The sequence below is a fragment of the Camelina sativa genome, chromosome 10, assembly GCF_030686135.1.
Source record: "Camelina sativa cultivar CO46 ecotype springtype chromosome 10, ASM3068613v1".
Lineage (NCBI taxonomy): Eukaryota > Viridiplantae > Streptophyta > Magnoliopsida > Brassicales > Brassicaceae > Camelina > Camelina sativa.
In genome coordinates this window covers 20,590,056-20,609,182 of record NC_141889.1, presented here as the reverse complement: position 1 = coordinate 20,609,182, position 19,127 = coordinate 20,590,056, and the positions used below count along the sequence as shown (strand labels likewise).

General features: G+C 32.1%; 2 protein-coding genes across 2 annotated transcripts; both read left to right on the top strand.

The window, feature by feature from the left end:
* Positions 1–5,424: 5,424 nt before the first annotated feature.
* LOC104719294 (DNA polymerase alpha-associated DNA helicase A) lies at positions 5,425–10,057 on the top strand. Its single transcript, XM_087469785.1, has 7 exons — positions 5,425–6,546; positions 6,647–6,955; positions 7,061–7,344; positions 7,510–8,541; positions 8,794–8,962; positions 9,122–9,279; positions 9,552–10,057. The coding sequence occupies exons 1-7, from the start codon at positions 5,799–5,801 to the stop codon at positions 9,792–9,794; spliced, it is 2,943 nt and encodes a 980-aa protein (XP_087325911.1). The 5' UTR covers positions 5,425–5,798; the 3' UTR covers positions 9,795–10,057.
* A 719-nt stretch (positions 10,058–10,776) lies between these two features.
* Positions 10,777–12,240, top strand: LOC104720485 (polyubiquitin 4-like). Its single transcript, XM_019230764.2, has one exon. It carries the CDS (start codon positions 10,812–10,814, stop codon positions 12,198–12,200), a length of 1,389 nt encoding a protein of 462 aa, XP_019086309.2. The 5' UTR covers positions 10,777–10,811; the 3' UTR covers positions 12,201–12,240.
* Positions 12,241–19,127: the final 6,887 nt, after the last annotated feature.

Genomic DNA, 19,127 nt, shown 5'->3' with positions numbered 1-19,127 from the left:
TTGTTTTTAAGTTGACAGTTTTGTCACCTCTATAGTATTTATAGTATTGCAATGAATGATAAATAACGATTAAAAATATAAAAAAAATATAAAAAAAGAAAATCTATTAATATTTAATTATTGGATTTTTTAACTGTTATCACAACGAAAATGAATGATATAAAAATTAGTGCAACAACTAGTACCCAATTAGTCTTAACTACAGTTTACTCAATAAATAGCAAGACACACATTTCACATAATTTTGTAAATTCTATATTTTTTGGTATTCAACTAACATTATCTTAGCTTATTTCAATATATATATATATTTATATATATATATATATATATATTATGTAGCATATGCTATTATGTTTATAAGAAGTTCAATAGGTGTGTGTGATATGTATGTGTAAGATATGATATGTTATGATGAAATATTTAATTTTTCTATCATCTAAATTATCTTTGTTCTTAATTTTTTTTGGAGATTAGTACTACATATAATTTTCTATCATGTAGAGTTTTGAGTAGCCAACAAATTGATCCTAGCCTCAAAGATGATGTATATCACTCTCTCATTGAATATCAATAGGTGAAGTCAATATCTCAACCTCTTTTTATTATCAGCTTTGTTTTCCTCTATTTCAATATTTGCTATTTTGTGAATTTAACATGTTATTTCATCGTCAGTCAATAGTTTAATAAATATTGTTTCAGTTAATATGTCCCTATTCTTTTTCAAGTCGCTCATCCAGTGACTGCGACATATTATAACGACACTGACAATGCCAATCAAAAATCAAAATGACAACAACAACATATAGACAATGACAGAACATGTCTACTCCAACGAGAAAAAGTGTCGCTGAGAAGAGAAAGAAGTCCCTTGAATTTCTAGCAATCGTCGCGGCAACTCATTTCAATAGTAGCAACTCTTTTCACAACGGCAACGACTTTCCCTTCACAACAGTATCGACTCTTTTTGTTCATTAGTTTTTTCTACAAATATTTATTATTAAATTTCACTTAAAGAAAAATAAAATATAAATTACTCTCAGATTAAAAGTTTTGATCAAAAATAAAAACATTGTAAAGGTCACACTTTTTTGGGGAAAACTATGAAAAATACTCTTGAAAAAATAATCCATTTAAAAAACAAAATTAATTGTCACAAAAATATAGAAAAAATGATATGTAAGTCGTTACAAAAATTGATATGTGATTTGTGTAGCATATCGCATAAGACATATTATCAGTTGAAGCTACAATTCTATAACATAATAAATAAATAAAAAAGTAAAATCTAAAACAAGCTTGATATTTCATTAATTTTATCAAATGCTTTTAACCCAAAACATTAAGAGAAACACCATAATTAAAATACACAATATTTTTTTGAGAAGATGAACTGAGTTTGCATCACAAAATTAACATCTAAAAATAGCATTTGAGGTTTTAGAAAAATCTGTAACTTGGATTTGTGAATGGATAATTATTGTCGGGTTTAACCGTTTCACCATCTAAGCATTCTTGACTTTGTCATAAATTCTATTATGGTATGTAATACACTTGGACAACCCCGTTGTAGCGACATAGAACTAAAAATGTTCATGAAACTTTGTATATCTATATTTAATGTGGGATATCAATATGTTTAAATGATCTCTATAATTAGGCTAACGATCTACATTCGAATTTAGAACTTTTAAAAGAGGTTCTCATGGGATATGAATATAGATGTAACTCTTCTAGGGGTAAAAGGTCAGAAGATTTAAAGTCATTTTTTGGTTAGCATGTGATATATTGTTGATTTGCCAAGAAAACATTATTGCGAAAATAGACAATATATGTTATATATAGGTTGGTGAAATAAGTATGGCTTTTATATAGATTTATCTTTAAAACTTCAAATGATTACATTTATGTTCAATGATTTTTATTAATAAAAAATTTAAACTAAAATCATGCACAAATAGATATAACAAAGAAAAATTATCTTCAACAATATATATGTTGTATATCACTTAGTAAAGTAAGTTTAGTGTTTATATAGATTTATAGTGAAAAGTTTGAATGATTATATTTGAGCTCAAAATTTTCTATTGATAGAAAATATTTTAAATTAAAATTTCATGTGTGCGTCGATACAAATTCTAATTATATATAAATTTGAATACATGTGAATCTAATTGTTGCATATATTTTATGTTCAAAAAACAATTTTTTTAAGAGACTAATAATCAAGTCAATAAATGGCTTAATTGTATATTTAAGCCATTTATTGAATGGATATTCAAAATTGATATAAAAAAAAGAATCCAAATGCACGGATAGGATCAGCAACCCTTAACTTTTTATATATTTTGTCTTGGCTCATTTGAGCTATTTAATTAAAATTGTTGACAAACAAAATATTGTTATGATTAAATTAATAAAATTTAATAATTATAAATATGCAAATTAGTATTTTTTTTCTTAAATATAAAAATAATTTAATATTAAATGCAACGAAATGTGTCTCTATGGACTTTTAGTTCTATCAACGCAAACGGACAATACACATTTTCGTTTAAATTGGTTGCGAATTTCATACTGTCTTATTTGTTAAACGCAATGGAGATTTAACTTATTATGTCTCTATCATAGTACTAAACTGATAGAAAGAGATAAGTTAGAATCACTAACAAAAAAAAAATTAAGTAAAATGTTATTTAGTTGATGTGCAATGATGAATGTCAAGTTGAGCTACAATGTGTATATACTATATATTGAGTCACATAATATTATTACTATTGTGGATATAATGATTGCATATGTTTTTTTTCTAACGTATATAAAGATCCCAAAAAAAAAGTTAATCAAATTGTTTTTGGTCTTAACATATAAACTTGATTGCTTAACCAAGGAGATAATGAACTCCATATTAAACCTTAATTAACTATTTCAAAGTTTTTTAAGCAATAAATTTAACAGAGGCACACAACACATAAAACGACATCTCCCAAGGATTAATCTTGGATCTTTCCATAGGTCTAAGGATTTACCATCAGTTATCAAAAATAATAATAAAATATATATTCATGTATTTAATCCTCTTTTTAAAAATAACTAGGTTCAAGCTTGTATTACACCGGAAAATATTTTTGAATTCCTTTTAATTTGATATAAATATAAGTTTAATACTTTATTATTTTTTAAAATTCGACATCTTACCTTTCTTATTTTTAGTATTTTTTACTTATAATTTTTTATTAGATGTTACAGTTTCATTTTTAATTATAGGATAAACAAAAAACATAAAATTTTAAAATATGTTGTATAATAGAACACATGATCTGTTTAGGTATAAAATATGTTAAAATGTGAAAGACCGTTTTGTAAATTAAAAAGAAATCTTTGTTTGTTTATTGAGATGTAAATACTATACCTTCAAACATTCAAAGATGAAAATAAAAAACCAACGTAGAAGTGTTATATATATTCATCTTCAGAATGTAAGAAACTGGAAAATGTAAACAAATTAATTTTGAGAAATACTATTCTTGGCAAATTTTTTAAGAAAAGTTTAAAAATACTATCTTATATAAGATATCTTTTTTTTTTTTAACATCTTATATAAGATATCTTATAAAAGTTAACATTGATTAATCGAATTTTTAAAAAATTTAAATCTATATAAACCTACTAAAATACTTTGATTCACCACCTCTAATCATTGCGTAAATTTTCTAAAGGTAGACTCAGTTTTGACAATTTGCGTGACACAAACAAACCCTTTGACAATTCATGAAAAGCAGTTCTAGCACTTCTTTTTTTTTCTTTCTCCACATATTATTAAGACTTGTTTTAGTGATGGAAAAATGAACAAGTAGGGTCTTTCCTCTAGAGATGCTTACTTGTCCTGCATCTGCTCTGCCACATGCTGCTACACCACATTATTCTACCTATGATAAATACTCTTTATATAACTATATTGATAATTTGATATATTCCATTGAAAATATATTAATATTTCTTTTGAACCTTCCCAAGTTTTAGTTTCCCATTGGCACCCATATATTTTTGGAAAAGCGATACTTGAGTTCACCAAGTGTCATATTATTTTTAAATGAAAATAAGAAAATATATTAAAAAATCATTAAAAATATTAATTTAATTAATTATAAAATCTAAACTTTAATTTTCGTTTATAAATCTAAATCAACATATAACCTCGTGTAGTTATAAAATCTAAATACTAATATCTTTTATAAACTCAAACTGACATGTAATCTCATTTAATTTAATTATAGAATCTAAACTCTACTCGTTTTTGTTAACTCAAACCGACATATAACATCATTTAATTGTTAAATCTTAACCCTAATCTTATTTTATAAACCCATATAATTTTATTGAATTGTAAAATCTAAACCTTAACTCATCTTTTATAAATCCAAACCGATATAAAATTTTGTTTAATTGTAAAATCCAAACTTTAGTTCTATTTTATAAACTCAAAATGACATATAATTTCGTTTAATTGTAAAATCTAAATCCTAACTCCTCTTTTATAAACCTAAACCGACATATAATTTTGTTTAATTGGAAAATCTAAACCCAAAATCTTATTTATAAATTCAAATCGATGTCTAAGATTTTATTTTCTTAATTTGTTAGATTTTTTGTTTAGAATTTATTTTTATTTTAAAAAAATATATATTATAACATGGCATATTTGATTGGTTAATTATGAGGAATAGAATAAGAGAAGTTTACCCGTATGGATAATTATTTTTAATGTTTTATGTTGTAAACGCCTAAACCGCCTAAAAACCGTCTAAGCGATTAGGCGTTGGAGGCTCGTTGGCTCCCCGCCTAAATACCGTATAGCGATTCCTTGAACACTGTTAATAACATAATGAAGACAAACTTTTCACTAACTATGAATATTTGTGAAGTTGTGGAATTCCTTTTGAAAGAGAAGAATAAGATTTCAATCAAAACTCAAATGTATGATCATTGTTATAACTACTTCATCTTCAATATAGCATATTAAGTCTAAATTTTGTTGTATGTTTTCTTTTAAGTGTTAAATTTCTCAAAATATGATAACATAACATATAAATTAATACAGTTTCTATAACTTTATATTTATATATGTGCTTCGTTGAATATCGAACATAAAAATTATATACAACCATATAAATTTTGATAACTTTTTAAATTGATTAAAAAATTTCAAAAATTAATCGTAATAACTAATATCTCACTGTGAGATTCTCACATATTCCACCAATCCATGTGTTGGAAGTTAGAATCAGCTCCAAAGCAAAACAGGAATCATTTGTAGAATCTAAAACTTTGGGTTCTCGAAAGAAAGAATCAGAAAATAAAGGGGTTATAAGCCAACGAACAAGAATATAAGGATAGGACAGTAATTAAACACGTCACCTGCTCACAAAGAATCAATACTAGCCAATCACATCTCTCCACTACGATCTCTCATCACGACTCTCTCTTCTTCTCAGGTCTGAAAAACAAATTTGAATAACAGTTTTTTTTTTTTTTTCAAACTGAACCAAAAAAAATAAAATAAATAAAATTTCTAAGAGCCTCAAGTTTCATCTTACGGCTAAGATTTAAATTCACCGTCTCAAATATCTGAAAAAAAAAACAATCTGTATAAATAAGCTCCATTAGATTTTGTATTCTCTGTATATTTATTTTCCTTTCGATTCCCAGAAAATGTCAATAGAGTCTGTTTTCTAGCTTTTGCAAATTTTTCTCGGGAATCGTTTTTTTTTTTGTGTTGAATTGCTGGAAAAAATCTGATGGAAGCAGCGTCAAGTTTCTTGTGTAGAAGTATTAGGATTCCGTCGACTACAACGGCGACGGCGGCTTTCACGTTTACTCGACCGCCGGTGAATTACGTTTGTGTGGTTAAGAGCGATGGTAACGGTGGCGGAGTTCGTGATATCCCGACGCGGAAGGTCTATTGCAGCGGTGGTTCTAGTTCCACTGCTGCTACTAAGAAGAAGCCTCGGAGGAAAAGTACTGTTTCCGATAAAATTAGGTCTAGGAAAATCGAGAAGAGGAACGATAGTGCTGAATCTGTGAGTTTAAGTAGTGAAACTGTTGTTAATGAGGTTAGGGAGGAAGATGAGAGACCGAAGAAGAAGAACGATAAAGAGATGAGTCTTCGTGCTTTGAATCAAAATGGTGATCCATTGGGGCGGAGAGATTTAGGGAGAAACGTAGTGAAGTGGATTAGTCAGGCTATGAAGGCTATGGCTTCTGATTTCGCTACTGCGGAGGTTCAGGGGGAGTTTTTGGAGTTAAGGCAGACGGTGGGATCTGGTTTGACGTTTGTGATTCAGGCTCAGCCGTATCTCAATGCCGTTCCCATGCCATTAGGTTCTGAAGTCGTCTGTTTGAAGGCTTGTACACATTATCCTACCTTGTTTGATCATTTCCAGAGAGAGTTGCGTGATGTTCTTCAAGACCTGGAGCGGAAGAACATAATGGAGAATTGGAAGGAGACCGAGTCTTGGAAGCTGCTCAAGGAGATAGCTAATTCAGGTTTTAATATGACTATGCTAGTTGATGGATTATTTTCTTTGTACTTGTTGGTTTATGGTTTGGCTGATGTTGAAGTTTTGGCTTGTATGGTGTTGTACAGCTCAGCATCGGGAGGTTGCTCGCAAAGCTGCTCAACCGAAGCCTGTTCAAGGAGTTTTTGGGTTAGACTCAGAGAAGGTGAAGGCTATACAGGGAAGGATTGATGACTTCACCAGCCAGATGTCGCAGTTACTTCAAGTGGAACGAGATACAGAACTGGAAGTTACGCAGGAAGAACTAGATGTCATCCCTACTCCAGATGAGAGCTCTGATTCCTCAAAACCGATTGAGTTCTTGGTTAGACACGGTGACGCCCCACAGGAACTTTGTGATACAATTTGCAATTTGTATGCAGTTAGTACCTCCACAGGTTAGACTTTTTCATTTGTTTGTCAATAATTCATATGCATGTGGTTGTAAGTTTTCATCTTTCAATTTTCGATAAAATTTGTTGTAATTTGCAACCAATATGCAGGGCTCGGAGGTATGCACTTGGTGTTGTTTAAGGTTGGGGGAAACCACCGTCTTCCTCCTACTACACTTTCCCCTGGTGACATGGTTTGCATAAGAATTTGTGACAGTAGAGGTGCTGGAGCAACGGCCTGTACGCAGGGGTTTGTTCATAACCTTGGAGAAGATGGGTGTAGCATTGGTGTGGCTCTAGAATCTCGTCATGGAGATCCTACTTTCTCGAAGCTCTTTGGGAAAAGTGTGAGAATTGACCGTATTCATGGGTTGGCCGATGCCTTAACGTACGAGGTAAATCTTTGTTCCATATTGGTCGAAGATGCATTGTTTAATCCCAGTATCTTCCATCTTTAATATGCTTGCCATTTCCCATTATTGCAAGTGTTTCTCAAATATTGAGGTTTCATTACTATTTTTTTCTTTCTGCTACTCGCTTATTGTAGTCTTCTGTAACAGCGTAACTGCGAAGCCTTAATGCTTCTTCAGAAGAATGGTCTGCAGAAGAAAAATCCATCAATTTTTGTAGTGGCGACTTTATTTGGGGACGGGGAAGATATAGAATGGCTGGAGCAGAATGATTACATAGATTGGAGTGAAGCAGAGTTGAGCGATGAGCCAGTGGGTAAGTTATTTGATGATTCCCAAAGGAGAGCCATTGCTCTTGGAGTAAACAAAAAAAGGCCTGTTATGATAGTTCAAGGACCCCCTGGCACGGGTAAGACTGGAATGCTTAAGGAGGTCATTACCCTCGCTGTTCAGCAGGGGGAAAGAGTACTTGTAACAGCACCTACTAATGCAGCTGTTGATAATATGGTCGAGAAGCTCTTGCATCTCGGACTAAACATTGTCCGAGTAGGGAATCCTGCAAGAATATCATCCGCTGTTGCTTCAAAGTCTTTGGGGGAAATTGTGAACTCTAAGCTTGCAAGCTTCCGAGCAGAAATGGAGAGGAAGAAGTCAGATTTAAGAAAAGACCTTCGGCAATGCCTGAGGGATGATGATCTTGCAGCTGGCATTCGGCAGCTCTTGAAACAGCTTGGAAAGACGTTGAAGAAGAAGGAAAAGGAGACCGTTAAGGAAATACTATCAAATGCACAGGTTGTTTTTGCCACTAACATTGGAGCTGCTGATCCTTTGATTAGGAGGCTAGAAACATTTGATTTGGTTGTTATAGATGAAGCTGGTCAGTCTATTGAGCCTTCATGCTGGATCCCAATATTGCAAGGGAAACGTTGTATTCTTTCCGGTGATCCATGCCAATTAGCACCTGTTGTTCTATCTCGTAAAGCTTTAGAAGGTGGGCTTGGTGTATCCTTACTGGAAAGAGCTGCATCTTTGCATGATGGAGCTCTAGCGACAAGATTAACAACTCAGTATCGTATGAATGATGTAATCGCTGGTTGGGCATCAAAGGAGATGTATGGTGGATGGCTGAAATCTGCTCCAAGTGTGGCCTCTCATCTGCTTATCGATTCTCCTTTTGTGAAGGTACATCTTTTTACTGTTTCTGCTGTTTGATGGTAATTTGGAATGCAATCACACATCTGTTTACCTTTTAAGCTTTTATTCTTTAGAAAATTTCCAGTAAAGCATTATAGGTTTCTTTAGCAACTCTGTTGGTTTGTCTTTAATGATATTATCTTTGCTTGTGGTTGTATTATCAAATGTTTACAGCATTTTGGTAACCCCATGACTCTTATATGTAACATCAAACATCATCCTTTTTTTAACTAACTGCAGCATACTTGGATAACACAATGCCCACTGCTTCTGCTTGACACAAGAATGCCATATGGAAGTTTATCAGTGGGGTGTGAGGAGCGTCTAGATCCAGCTGGTACAGGGTCATTATACAATGAAGGAGAAGCAGATATTGTGGTTAATCATGTCATTTCGTTGATATATGCAGGTGAGCGATCTATTTTCAGTTCAATGACTGGGACATTTAAGCTGTTGTAAATGAATAATTTGCCGGATTCTGAAGAATTAATGATTTTTAGCATATTACTTGCGTTCCTGAATATAAGCTCGATATCCTAATAAAACAACTCATTGGACATGATTGTAGGTGTTAGTCCAATGGCTATTGCTGTTCAGTCCCCATATGTTGCTCAGGTTCAACTTCTCAGGGATAGGCTGGATGATTTTCCAGTGGCTGACGGAGTTGAGGTCGCAACCATTGACAGCTTTCAAGGGCGAGAGGCTGATGCAGTGATCATCTCAATGGTACACATTATTCTGCTCGTGTTCCCTTCTATAGCATGAATACCTTATCTTCTTCTGCTCATAACTTGACTACTGGATCCCTTAACTATAGAAGGAACCCGGGTTTTAGAATTAGCGTTTGTCATGGAGAAGATATTTTATAAAAATGAAAATTCTAGCGGATAGTAAAGAAACAGAGATAAGATTATGAATCCATTTATATGCTATTTGCACTAAGAACTCATAGTGCAAATAAGGACTAATGTACTTGCTGTGTTGTGAACCCATTACAGGTACGGTCGAACAACCTAGGTGCAGTGGGATTCCTAGGGGATAGCAGACGGATGAACGTAGCCATAACAAGAGCCCGGAAACACGTGGCAGTGGTATGCGATAGCTCCACGATCTGCCACAACACGTTCCTTGCAAGACTGTTGCGTCACATACGCTATTTCGGGAGGGTAAAGCATGCAGACCCAGGTAGCTTGGGTGGGTCAGGACTAGGCTTGGACCCAATGCTACCTTACCTCGGCTAAAAATCACCCGTAAGTACTACCAAAAAGAAAGAAAAAAAAAGAAAAAGATTCTTCGTCATACTCCTCTCCCTCTCTATCTCTCTGTGGGTATAAAAATGTTTCCATGGCGAGTTGTGTTGTACAGAAAAGATCTGTTTCAATTGTTACCACAGAAAATAGTCTCTGTATATTTTTTACAATTGGTTGATTGTCCAAAAATTATAGTCTTATTAACGTTGTTGTTGTTGTTGTTACTAAATGGTAAAAAGAAGTTTTCTCTAAAATTCAACAACAGCTCACAAAATTTCACACCAACTATTATTTTATTACACCTCATACTTCATTGTACAAGGACAAAACAATTTTTTGTTTCTTTCAACATGTACTGTATTCTACCAAGTACGAATTCGAATACTTAACACTTAACACATCAACGATTCACACTACTAGGAACGTCGTTGTACCATGTTTTCTTTGGTTTATAAAAATTTAGGTAGAGAGAGGTCTATAGATATTAAATTGGTGCACTAACCACAGGTCCACAAAATACTAACAAAATATGTACATCTTTGGGTATTGTGCCGCAAAGTTATCAAAACTTTGTAAATTATACAATTTTTAGAAATTTACATTACTGTACATGCTTTATTTACATACGTCTTAAGATAATAACAAAGGCAAAGTATTCCTTTATTTTGACACCAGATTTTCCATTTTTTTTCTTTTTAAAGCTGATATTTCCAATTAGAATAGTACTAGATTTTTTGTTTATTTTCCTTTTAAGTTTAACCAAAGGCGATGTGAATTTTCTATATAAACAGACCTTACCCTCCTCTCATTGTATAATCATTCTTATTCCTCTCTCGCAATCGCAAACCCTAGATCGCTCTGCAAAAAGTTTCTTCAATACCTCTCTCAAGGTTTACGTTTCCCTGATCTCGTCAGCTCCTCTGTTCGATCTTTTGGTTCTATTCACTTGTTAACTATAAACTGAGATTATAAATTAGGGTTTCTCGTTTTTGCGTGTTTAATTTTCAGATGAATACGATGATGCAAATCCACGCAAAGACTCTTACAGAGAAAACCATAACCCTTGACGTTAAAAGTTCCGACACCATCAATAATGTCAAGGCACAGATTCAGGACAGAGAAGGGATTCCTCAAGACCAGCAAAGCCTTATTTTTTCCGGTAAACTGCTAGACGATGGCCTTACTTTGGCTGATTACAATATCCAGAAAGAGTCTATTCTCCACTTGGCTCTTCGGTTGAGAGGAGGTATACAAATCTTTGTTAAGACTCTTACTGGTAAGACCATAACCCTTGAGGTTGAAAGCTCCGACACCATCGATAACGTTAAGGCCAAGATCCAAGACAAGGAAGGAATCCCTCCAGACCAGCAGAGACTTATCTTCGCTGGCAAGCAACTTGAGGATGGTCGTACGCTTGCCGACTACAATATACAGAAGGAGTCAACACTCCACTTGGTTCTTAGGTTGAGAGGTGGTATGCAGATCTTTGTAAAGACTCTTACTGGCAAGACCATAACTCTTGAGGTTGAAAGCTCGGACACGATCGACAACGTCAAGGCCAAGATCCAAGATAAGGAAGGCATCCCTCCGGACCAACAGAGACTTATCTTTGCCGGTAAACAACTTGAAGATGGCCGTACGCTTGCCGATTACAATATCCAGAAGGAGTCAACACTACACTTGGTTCTTAGGTTGAGAGGTGGCATGCAAATATTTGTAAAAACCCTCACCGGAAAAACTATTACTCTAGAAGTTGAAAGCTCTGACACCATTGACAATGTCAAGGCGAAGATCCAAGACAAGGAAGGAATCCCTCCGGACCAACAGAGACTTATCTTCGCTGGCAAGCAACTTGAGGATGGTCGAACCCTAGCAGATTATAACATCCAGAAAGAGTCAACTCTGCATTTGGTTCTTCGTCTGAGAGGCGGCATGCAGATATTTGTCAAGACCCTTACCGGAAAAACCATAACATTGGAGGTTGAAAGCTCAGACACGATTGACAATGTCAAGGCCAAGATCCAAGACAAGGAGGGGATTCCTCCGGACCAGCAGAGACTTATCTTTGCGGGCAAGCAACTTGAGGATGGTCGGACCCTTGCGGATTACAACATCCAGAAGGAGTCTACACTTCACCTTGTTCTGCGTCTACGTGGTGGGATGCAGATATTTGTCAAGACTTTGACGGGCAAGACCATCACTCTAGAGGTCGAGAGCTCTGATACGATTGACAATGTGAAGGCCAAGATTCAAGACAAAGAAGGGATCCCACCGGACCAGCAGAGACTAATCTTTGCTGGAAAACAACTCGAAGATGGTCGCACTTTAGCGGATTACAATATTCAGAAAGAGTCAACTCTTCACCTTGTTCTCCGTCTCCGTGGTGGAAGCTTCTGAACAAGAACTATGGCGGTCAATGGTTGCTCGAGCGTTAACCACTTAAGTCTTTAATTTTAGTCTAGTGATTCAGCTGTTCATATACTTTTTTCAAGTTCTATTTTTTTATGGGGTCGTAATTGGGCTTATATTTTTCGGCTTCATAATGTTTTTTTTTTCAATCTTAATTTAAGTGCTCTCTTTGATTTTAGCACCGGTTTTAGAAATCGCTAGGCGCTAGTCAGGGAGATCGAGGTAGGTCTAGCGCCTAGCGAGAAAATCGGAGATTAAACGGAGATTAATCGGAGACTAGTTTTAGGATTATTTATTAAATTAACAATAAAATAAAAATATACTCTCTCTGTCTCACAAAGATTGATGTTTTGGGATATTTTTTTGTCCCACAAAGATTGATGTTTTGTAAACTTCAAGAAGTAATCATTGAAAATATTTAATTTTTTTGAATTGTTATTGGTTTATATTTTCTCTCTCTACCAAAATATAATTATAAATTAATTTCTAAATAAAAACTAAAATTTTTCTTAATATGTGTGAAAGTGTCAAAACATCAATATTTGTGAGACAGAGGGAGTATTGTACTAAATATATGTATATTTTTGTTTATGTTAAAAAGAAAATATCAAATAAAATATAAAACTATAGTATTGTCTTTAAAATTATGGTAAACACATAAAACATCATTTTAAAAGAAAATTTTCTGATTTTTGTTAAAAGTTGTATATTAGTTATTGTAAAACATCATAATCTCTTAATTTAAATGCCTAAATAACAAAAATATTTATGTTTGATTTTTATTTGGTTCTAAAAAATTGGTATATACAAAATTAAGCGGAAAATAATCGGACTAGACATGCATAATTGAATAATCAATGGTAGGCGGAGATTAGTCATTAATCGAGGCGGAGAGGGTGGGCATAACAATTTTGCGAAGCGTAACAGGTGCTAGGCGGGAATTTTTAAAACAGGGATTTTAGCATGTGCATAAATCTATTATATAAATATGTCATTACTCATTATGCACATAAAGATGAATGGTGATATTAATTTAAGATTTTCGCTAATTTGAAAAATATACATGCCCGACATCTTTGAAAACATTATTAAAACACTGTTTAGCAGTTGAATTTAGTATATTTTCTAATAGAAAAAAGGTAAAAAGCTAAAATTTTAAATCTTAAAATTATATTTTCTCAAAGTTATAACGCATATTCTTTTTCTTCTATTTTTTTTTCCTAAAATTGAGTCATAGGTTCTTTTTTTTTGGTCAAAGTTTGCCATCATCTTGTTCTTGCGACAATCTCCAAATAATTTATGTTTGCTCGATCGCTTGTTGTGATACTTTTTAAAAATATTTCCAAGGATTTTATAATACAAAAAAGATTTGAAAGCATTTTATATGCCAGAATATTTACGACAAAAATACAATATCCTTGGCCTTTCTTTTAATTTTAAAATACACGGGACGATTGTCAAATATCTACGGAAGTGTACTCAAAATATTGAAATACAACTTGAACCTCAAACATTAGCAAATGCGTAAAGTCAATTTTTTACAATTTTCATAATTTAAATTTCTAAAAAAATAACAGAAATTAAGGGTAAAGTCTTCCTTTCTGGGTACACCGATTATCACAACAACATTCGAAAAAGTCATATCATTGAGACAGAGCCGGACCAACGAAATCTGGCCCCATACATTCATAAAAATATATATTTTTTTTTTACATAATTTAAAAGTATAAAGTAAAAAAGTTCAATTTTTATAATAGTTCTTGTTTTAAAAACACATTATTGTAATATCTTTAAAAAAATTAACAACAACTTAAAAAATTTTAGGGAAAATAAGTTTCAATTCTGATTTTTTTTTTATATATTTTTTACAAAATTTATTCAACAAATATATTATTTTCTTTTATATATATATATATATATATATAAAGTGGGGGTCTTTTTAGGTGGAACCACATTCAAATGTTTCATAATACTGTGTTCAACTTGGGCTCTGCATTGAGACAACTTTAACTACTTATTTAGCGGCTATCGTCTAAAGAATATGAACTCAAATGGGATGAACTTTACCTTTTTGTTTGTAATTTTCTAGATAAGAATATTCACTACATAATGTGAACTTTATTTGCAAATTTTTAAATCTAAAACAGCAAATCTCGATAAATCTATTTTTTCTAAAAAAGAAAAATCGAAATTCAAAGACATCTTTGTAAGAGTATTTCCGAGTTTTTATGTTTTCTTTCATGTATTTTTAGTATGTAGATGAATATGTTGCATATCTACAAAGCATAAAAAAAGAAAACACATGTCTTCTGGCAAAATCTGCTTTTATTCTTTTGGCTTTTCTCATTTATCGAAGAACAAATAACATGAAGTTAAAGAACAAATAGAATCAATAGGGTTATAAAGCAATTAATTCTGAAACAATCAAGGAAGCTCGTAAGGATGGGGTAATTGATTCGTGAATCCTTTTAATCTACTTAGAATGTTTAAAAAACTCAATCGAAGCTAATCCCTAAACAAAAAAACATCTCGTGACAAACACACTATTCCAATCTATGGATACGATTGCTTGAATCCACACTTGGTGTAGTTTTATAACCTTAGCCTATCTCATTAGTGTACAAGATTGATCTGCTAAGCATCTCTAAAGATTTTGGTTACATTGCATCATTCATTCCCCATCTCCACAATGTTGTTGGGAAGAATCAAGATGACCTACTCAGAGAACTCGAAGATCCAAAAAAGTTCCAAGTACAATCTTTGGCCACACTTTGTGATTATTGTCGTGGAATATACCCGCAAATCACAATCGATAATCTCGAAAGCTACTCAAACAGCTTTGAACAAAAGTATCATCATGCCAAACTATCGAGATTCTTTCGTTCTTTAATAATCAGATAGTGCAACAACAATTATTGAGAAAATATAGGAAAGAGAGCAGCAAGATGGTATATTAATGTTTTTGTGTACCTTTTCAAAATATAAGAGAATTTTGGTTTTGGTTGTAGATGATAATAATGAGAAGTAGTGATATTGGTTAGAAGATTTGACGATACCAAAATTCAGTTTTCAAACAAAGATGATGAAAAAATAGATCTATTACGATTGCTTTTACAAGTTATTTTATCATAATTATAAAATTATAAATCATAAAAATATACTTTCTCATTTTAATTCTTAAGAGAATTTTGGTTTTGGTTGTAGATGGTAATATTGAGAAGTAGTGATATTTCTTATTCATTATTATCAATTCATCATAAGAAATGGTGATACTAAAATTCAGTTTTCAAACATAGATGATGAAAAAATAGATCTATATGATTGACTTCACAAGTTATTTTATCATAATTATAAAATTTTAAATCTTAAAAAGAAAATTTCTCATTTTTTAATATTCAAATTCTTACATTTAATAGGAAAATAATGTATATAATATGTATGTTAGAATTAATTGGAGTTATTTTATATGGATATGTTTTACCACTTCTAATTATGCATTGTTTATATTTTTTATATACCATTAGTTACTCATAAAGCTTTGTAGTATCAGTTGGATCCAATAAAAATATACAAAATGGATCCCAAATTTTCATAGATAACACTTTTGCAAATGTACAAGTCTCTCAAAACCTCATCACACAAGATATAAAAGTATGAGTTTCAGCTAATAGTTTTAAAGCGATGAAATTAATATCATTTTGTAGCAATAACACCCTGATCAAAACCAAATCATAACGTTATATAGTAGCTTCGAGATAAAGCACTTGAACAAAAACTTATGATACTGTTTCGAAAATTTTGAAAATTTCTTTAAACAACTTTGTTCACCTTTCTTTGAAATTTTGTATTTGAGAAAAGAATCATGTTTTTACATAGGTGAGAATTGATCTTATGTACGAAAATATCTTTAGAGTTTTTGTCAATACCATTGCGAATGTACGATTATAGTATAGTAAAATTGTAGTAAACAAAAATATCAAAAAAATTGTAGTAAAGAGAATATATTCCGAAAAAAATATTAGAAACTATTTTTAAATATGAAAAATTGGCTATATATATATATAATTTTAGTTTTAAATTCTCATTTCAAAATGTAAAGGAATATAAATAGAGGCTATATATATAATTTTAATTTTAATTTCAATTAACAAAAAGCAATACAAAATTTATTTAAAATTAACTTGAAACATTTCATTTGGAAAGACAAGTAATTTATGAAGTTAACCCATTTCATCACACATATCATCATATCAACTCTATATCTTTGAGGTTATCCAAAAGAGTTACCACAATTTTGCCACAATTTGAACTTTATAAACCTTACCTTCCTCGCTGCATCAGATAATAAGAAATTTCTTTGATCCTTGCTCCAATTTACATTTCACTTTACTTAACATAGTCCACTCATTTCTTCATACCCATTCAATAATGTCTTCACTGCCATATTGTGAGAAATCCCGTTCATCTTTGAAAATTGTCTTTGGAGAAATCTAGAGAAAATGCTAAAATTCCTCAATTACATTGAGAACAAAGAAAAACATGTAATTAAAACTCAACTAACCATCTTAGAAACATTAAAATATGAAATGTTTCACACAAACTAAAATATACCATATCTGAGAGCTAATCCAAACTAAGGTCTATATATATATATATATACACACACAATAATTCATTGTTAGATTGTCGTTACATTCGTTTCTTATAGAATATTTAATTGACCGTTAAAAAGAATTCAATGTCTAAAGTAAATGATATATATGAAATTTCATTTATTAATACCAGTTATATATAATAGACATGACATGATAAAACCATTTGAAGATGAGTTGATGAAATTTCAATTTTATTATCCCCATAATGATTTACAATATGAACTTTTGAAGACTCCTGGGAATAAACAGATTAAGGGTGAGGATTATGATGAAACAAGGTATGTCGATCACAAATTAATCATTATGTGATCCTCGACAGTCACCTCATTATTGATATGCGAAACTTGCATCTGCTTTGGTTGATTACGGCTTCACTTAATGCATCTCTGACTACGCACTTTTTTATTTTGCATTGAGATAAAACTCAACTTACACTGTTCTGGTATATGTTGACGATCTAGTGATTACTTGGAGTTTTCCGGAGTTAATACAAACATTTAAGAATTACCTCAATTCTTTTTATTTTTCTATGAAAGATTTTGGTGTTTGCAGTCCGTCTGAGATTTACATGTGTCAAAGAAAGTATGCACTTGACATTATCTCTGAAGTTGGTCTTCTTGGATCAAGGCCACTAGTGTTCCCTCTAAATGAAAATCATCGGCTTGGTCTTTCCGAAATCGCTGATTTTCTAGAACCAGCTCGTTATCGCCGATTAGTTGGAAGGTTAAGTTTTATTGTAGTTACTCGACATGATATCTCATATATTATTCATATCTTGACACGGTTTATGAAGCAACCATAGACATATCATTGGGACGCGGCACTTTGGGTGGTCCGATTGCTAAAAGGTAATACAGGTCAAGGGATTTTACTCCAGGTTGATTCTCCTCTTACGTTGACAGCATGGTGTGATGCTGACTGGAATCATTGTCCTCTCACAAGCTATTTCATTCAACTTGGCCAGTCTTCAATTTCTTGGAAAACAACAAAAAAAAATTGGAAAAAGCGAAGAAGAATATCATCTTATGCAATACAAGGTTTGGCACTTGTTGATCTCTACTTTGATAGTAAGGCTGCTATACATCTTGCACCTTGGTTCCATCACTTCTACGATCTGGATCCTATAAGCCTTAGCTTGCCTTAAGGAAGTTTCAGATTCTTTAGTTAGTGTTACAAAACATGCTCCACCGGATTATAAACAATAATCTCCCATGGTTTGGCATATGCTCTACTTCAAGTAGCTCTTCTCGTGCCGGCAAGACTCACGGCCATGACTACATTATCAACGTCATTTAGTCTTGTGCCAATGACCAACTTGTCTACAAGTGATCTACTCATGCAAGACTGTTCGACAAAACTTGATCTCACATATGTTAAACCGCTTTTTAGCCTTTGCCTTAAAGCTCTCTTGGTCACTATGTCGATCAATTTTATCTATTTTTTTTGGCATTGGTGAATGTCCTTTCTTTATGTTGTACTTTAAAACTTTGGATCTTTGAATCATTTTCTCTGTACTTGGCTTTATGAAAAAATGAAATCAAATCTTTGTTCAAAAAAAAAAAGAAAGTTCAAAGTTGAATTTACATAATAAAACCTTGCAGTAGCTTCATATTGATGAATCACTGATCAGAGGGGGCCTTTGGTAACACTGTTGAAATTGTATCCAGTATTTTTATATATTTATCAATTTTATATACAAAAATATGTATTAGAGAAAAACAAGCTTGGAAAAACCAAATGAGAGAAAATAACTTATTAGAACTGAGTTCGTGACCCTATAAAACGACGCCTAATATATAAATTAAAAGTTCACGTTAAGTCGTTAACCATCCAAACTTGGTGAAAATTGTCGTATTTTTAAGTTGAAATAGAAACTAGAAAGAAAGAAAAAAAAATATACTAGTATTTTAAGCTAACTACAATGTCTTGGTTTGATTTGATCCACGTAAATGTCAAGTTTCGTAACTAATAGCTTAGTAAATTATTGAAAGTGTAAGTCGATCGTACTGGAAAGAAACAAGAAAGCAAACAAAAAAAAAAAACGATTAACAAGTGATGGTCATAATAATTATGCCTTGATTTGATCGTAAAGTATGCTTCGGTATTATTTGTACCACGTAAGACTTAACAACAACTAATGACAATTAAATGATTGTTTAGTCTTATACTAATGTAACTTCTCCTGGAAGAAAAATCCCTTAATTACTCTAAAATGATTGCAGTTTGGTAGATACGTTATAAGTAATTTATACTACTTATT

Excerpts from the sequence above, each read along its gene's own strand:
- LOC104720485 (XM_019230764.2), top strand. The coding sequence starts at position 10,812 with ATGAATACGATGATGCAAATCCACGCAAAGACTCTTACAGAGAAAACC.
- LOC104719294 (XM_087469785.1), top strand. The coding sequence starts at position 5,799 with ATGGAAGCAGCGTCAAGTTTCTTGTGTAGAAGTATTAGGATTCCGTCG. Across the intron at positions 6,956-7,060 it reads TGCAGTTAGTACCTCCACAG|GGCTCGGAGGTATGCACTTG; the intron begins GTTAGACTTTTT and ends ACCAATATGCAG. Across the intron at positions 9,280-9,551 it reads ATGCAGTGATCATCTCAATG|GTACGGTCGAACAACCTAGG; the intron begins GTACACATTATT and ends AACCCATTACAG.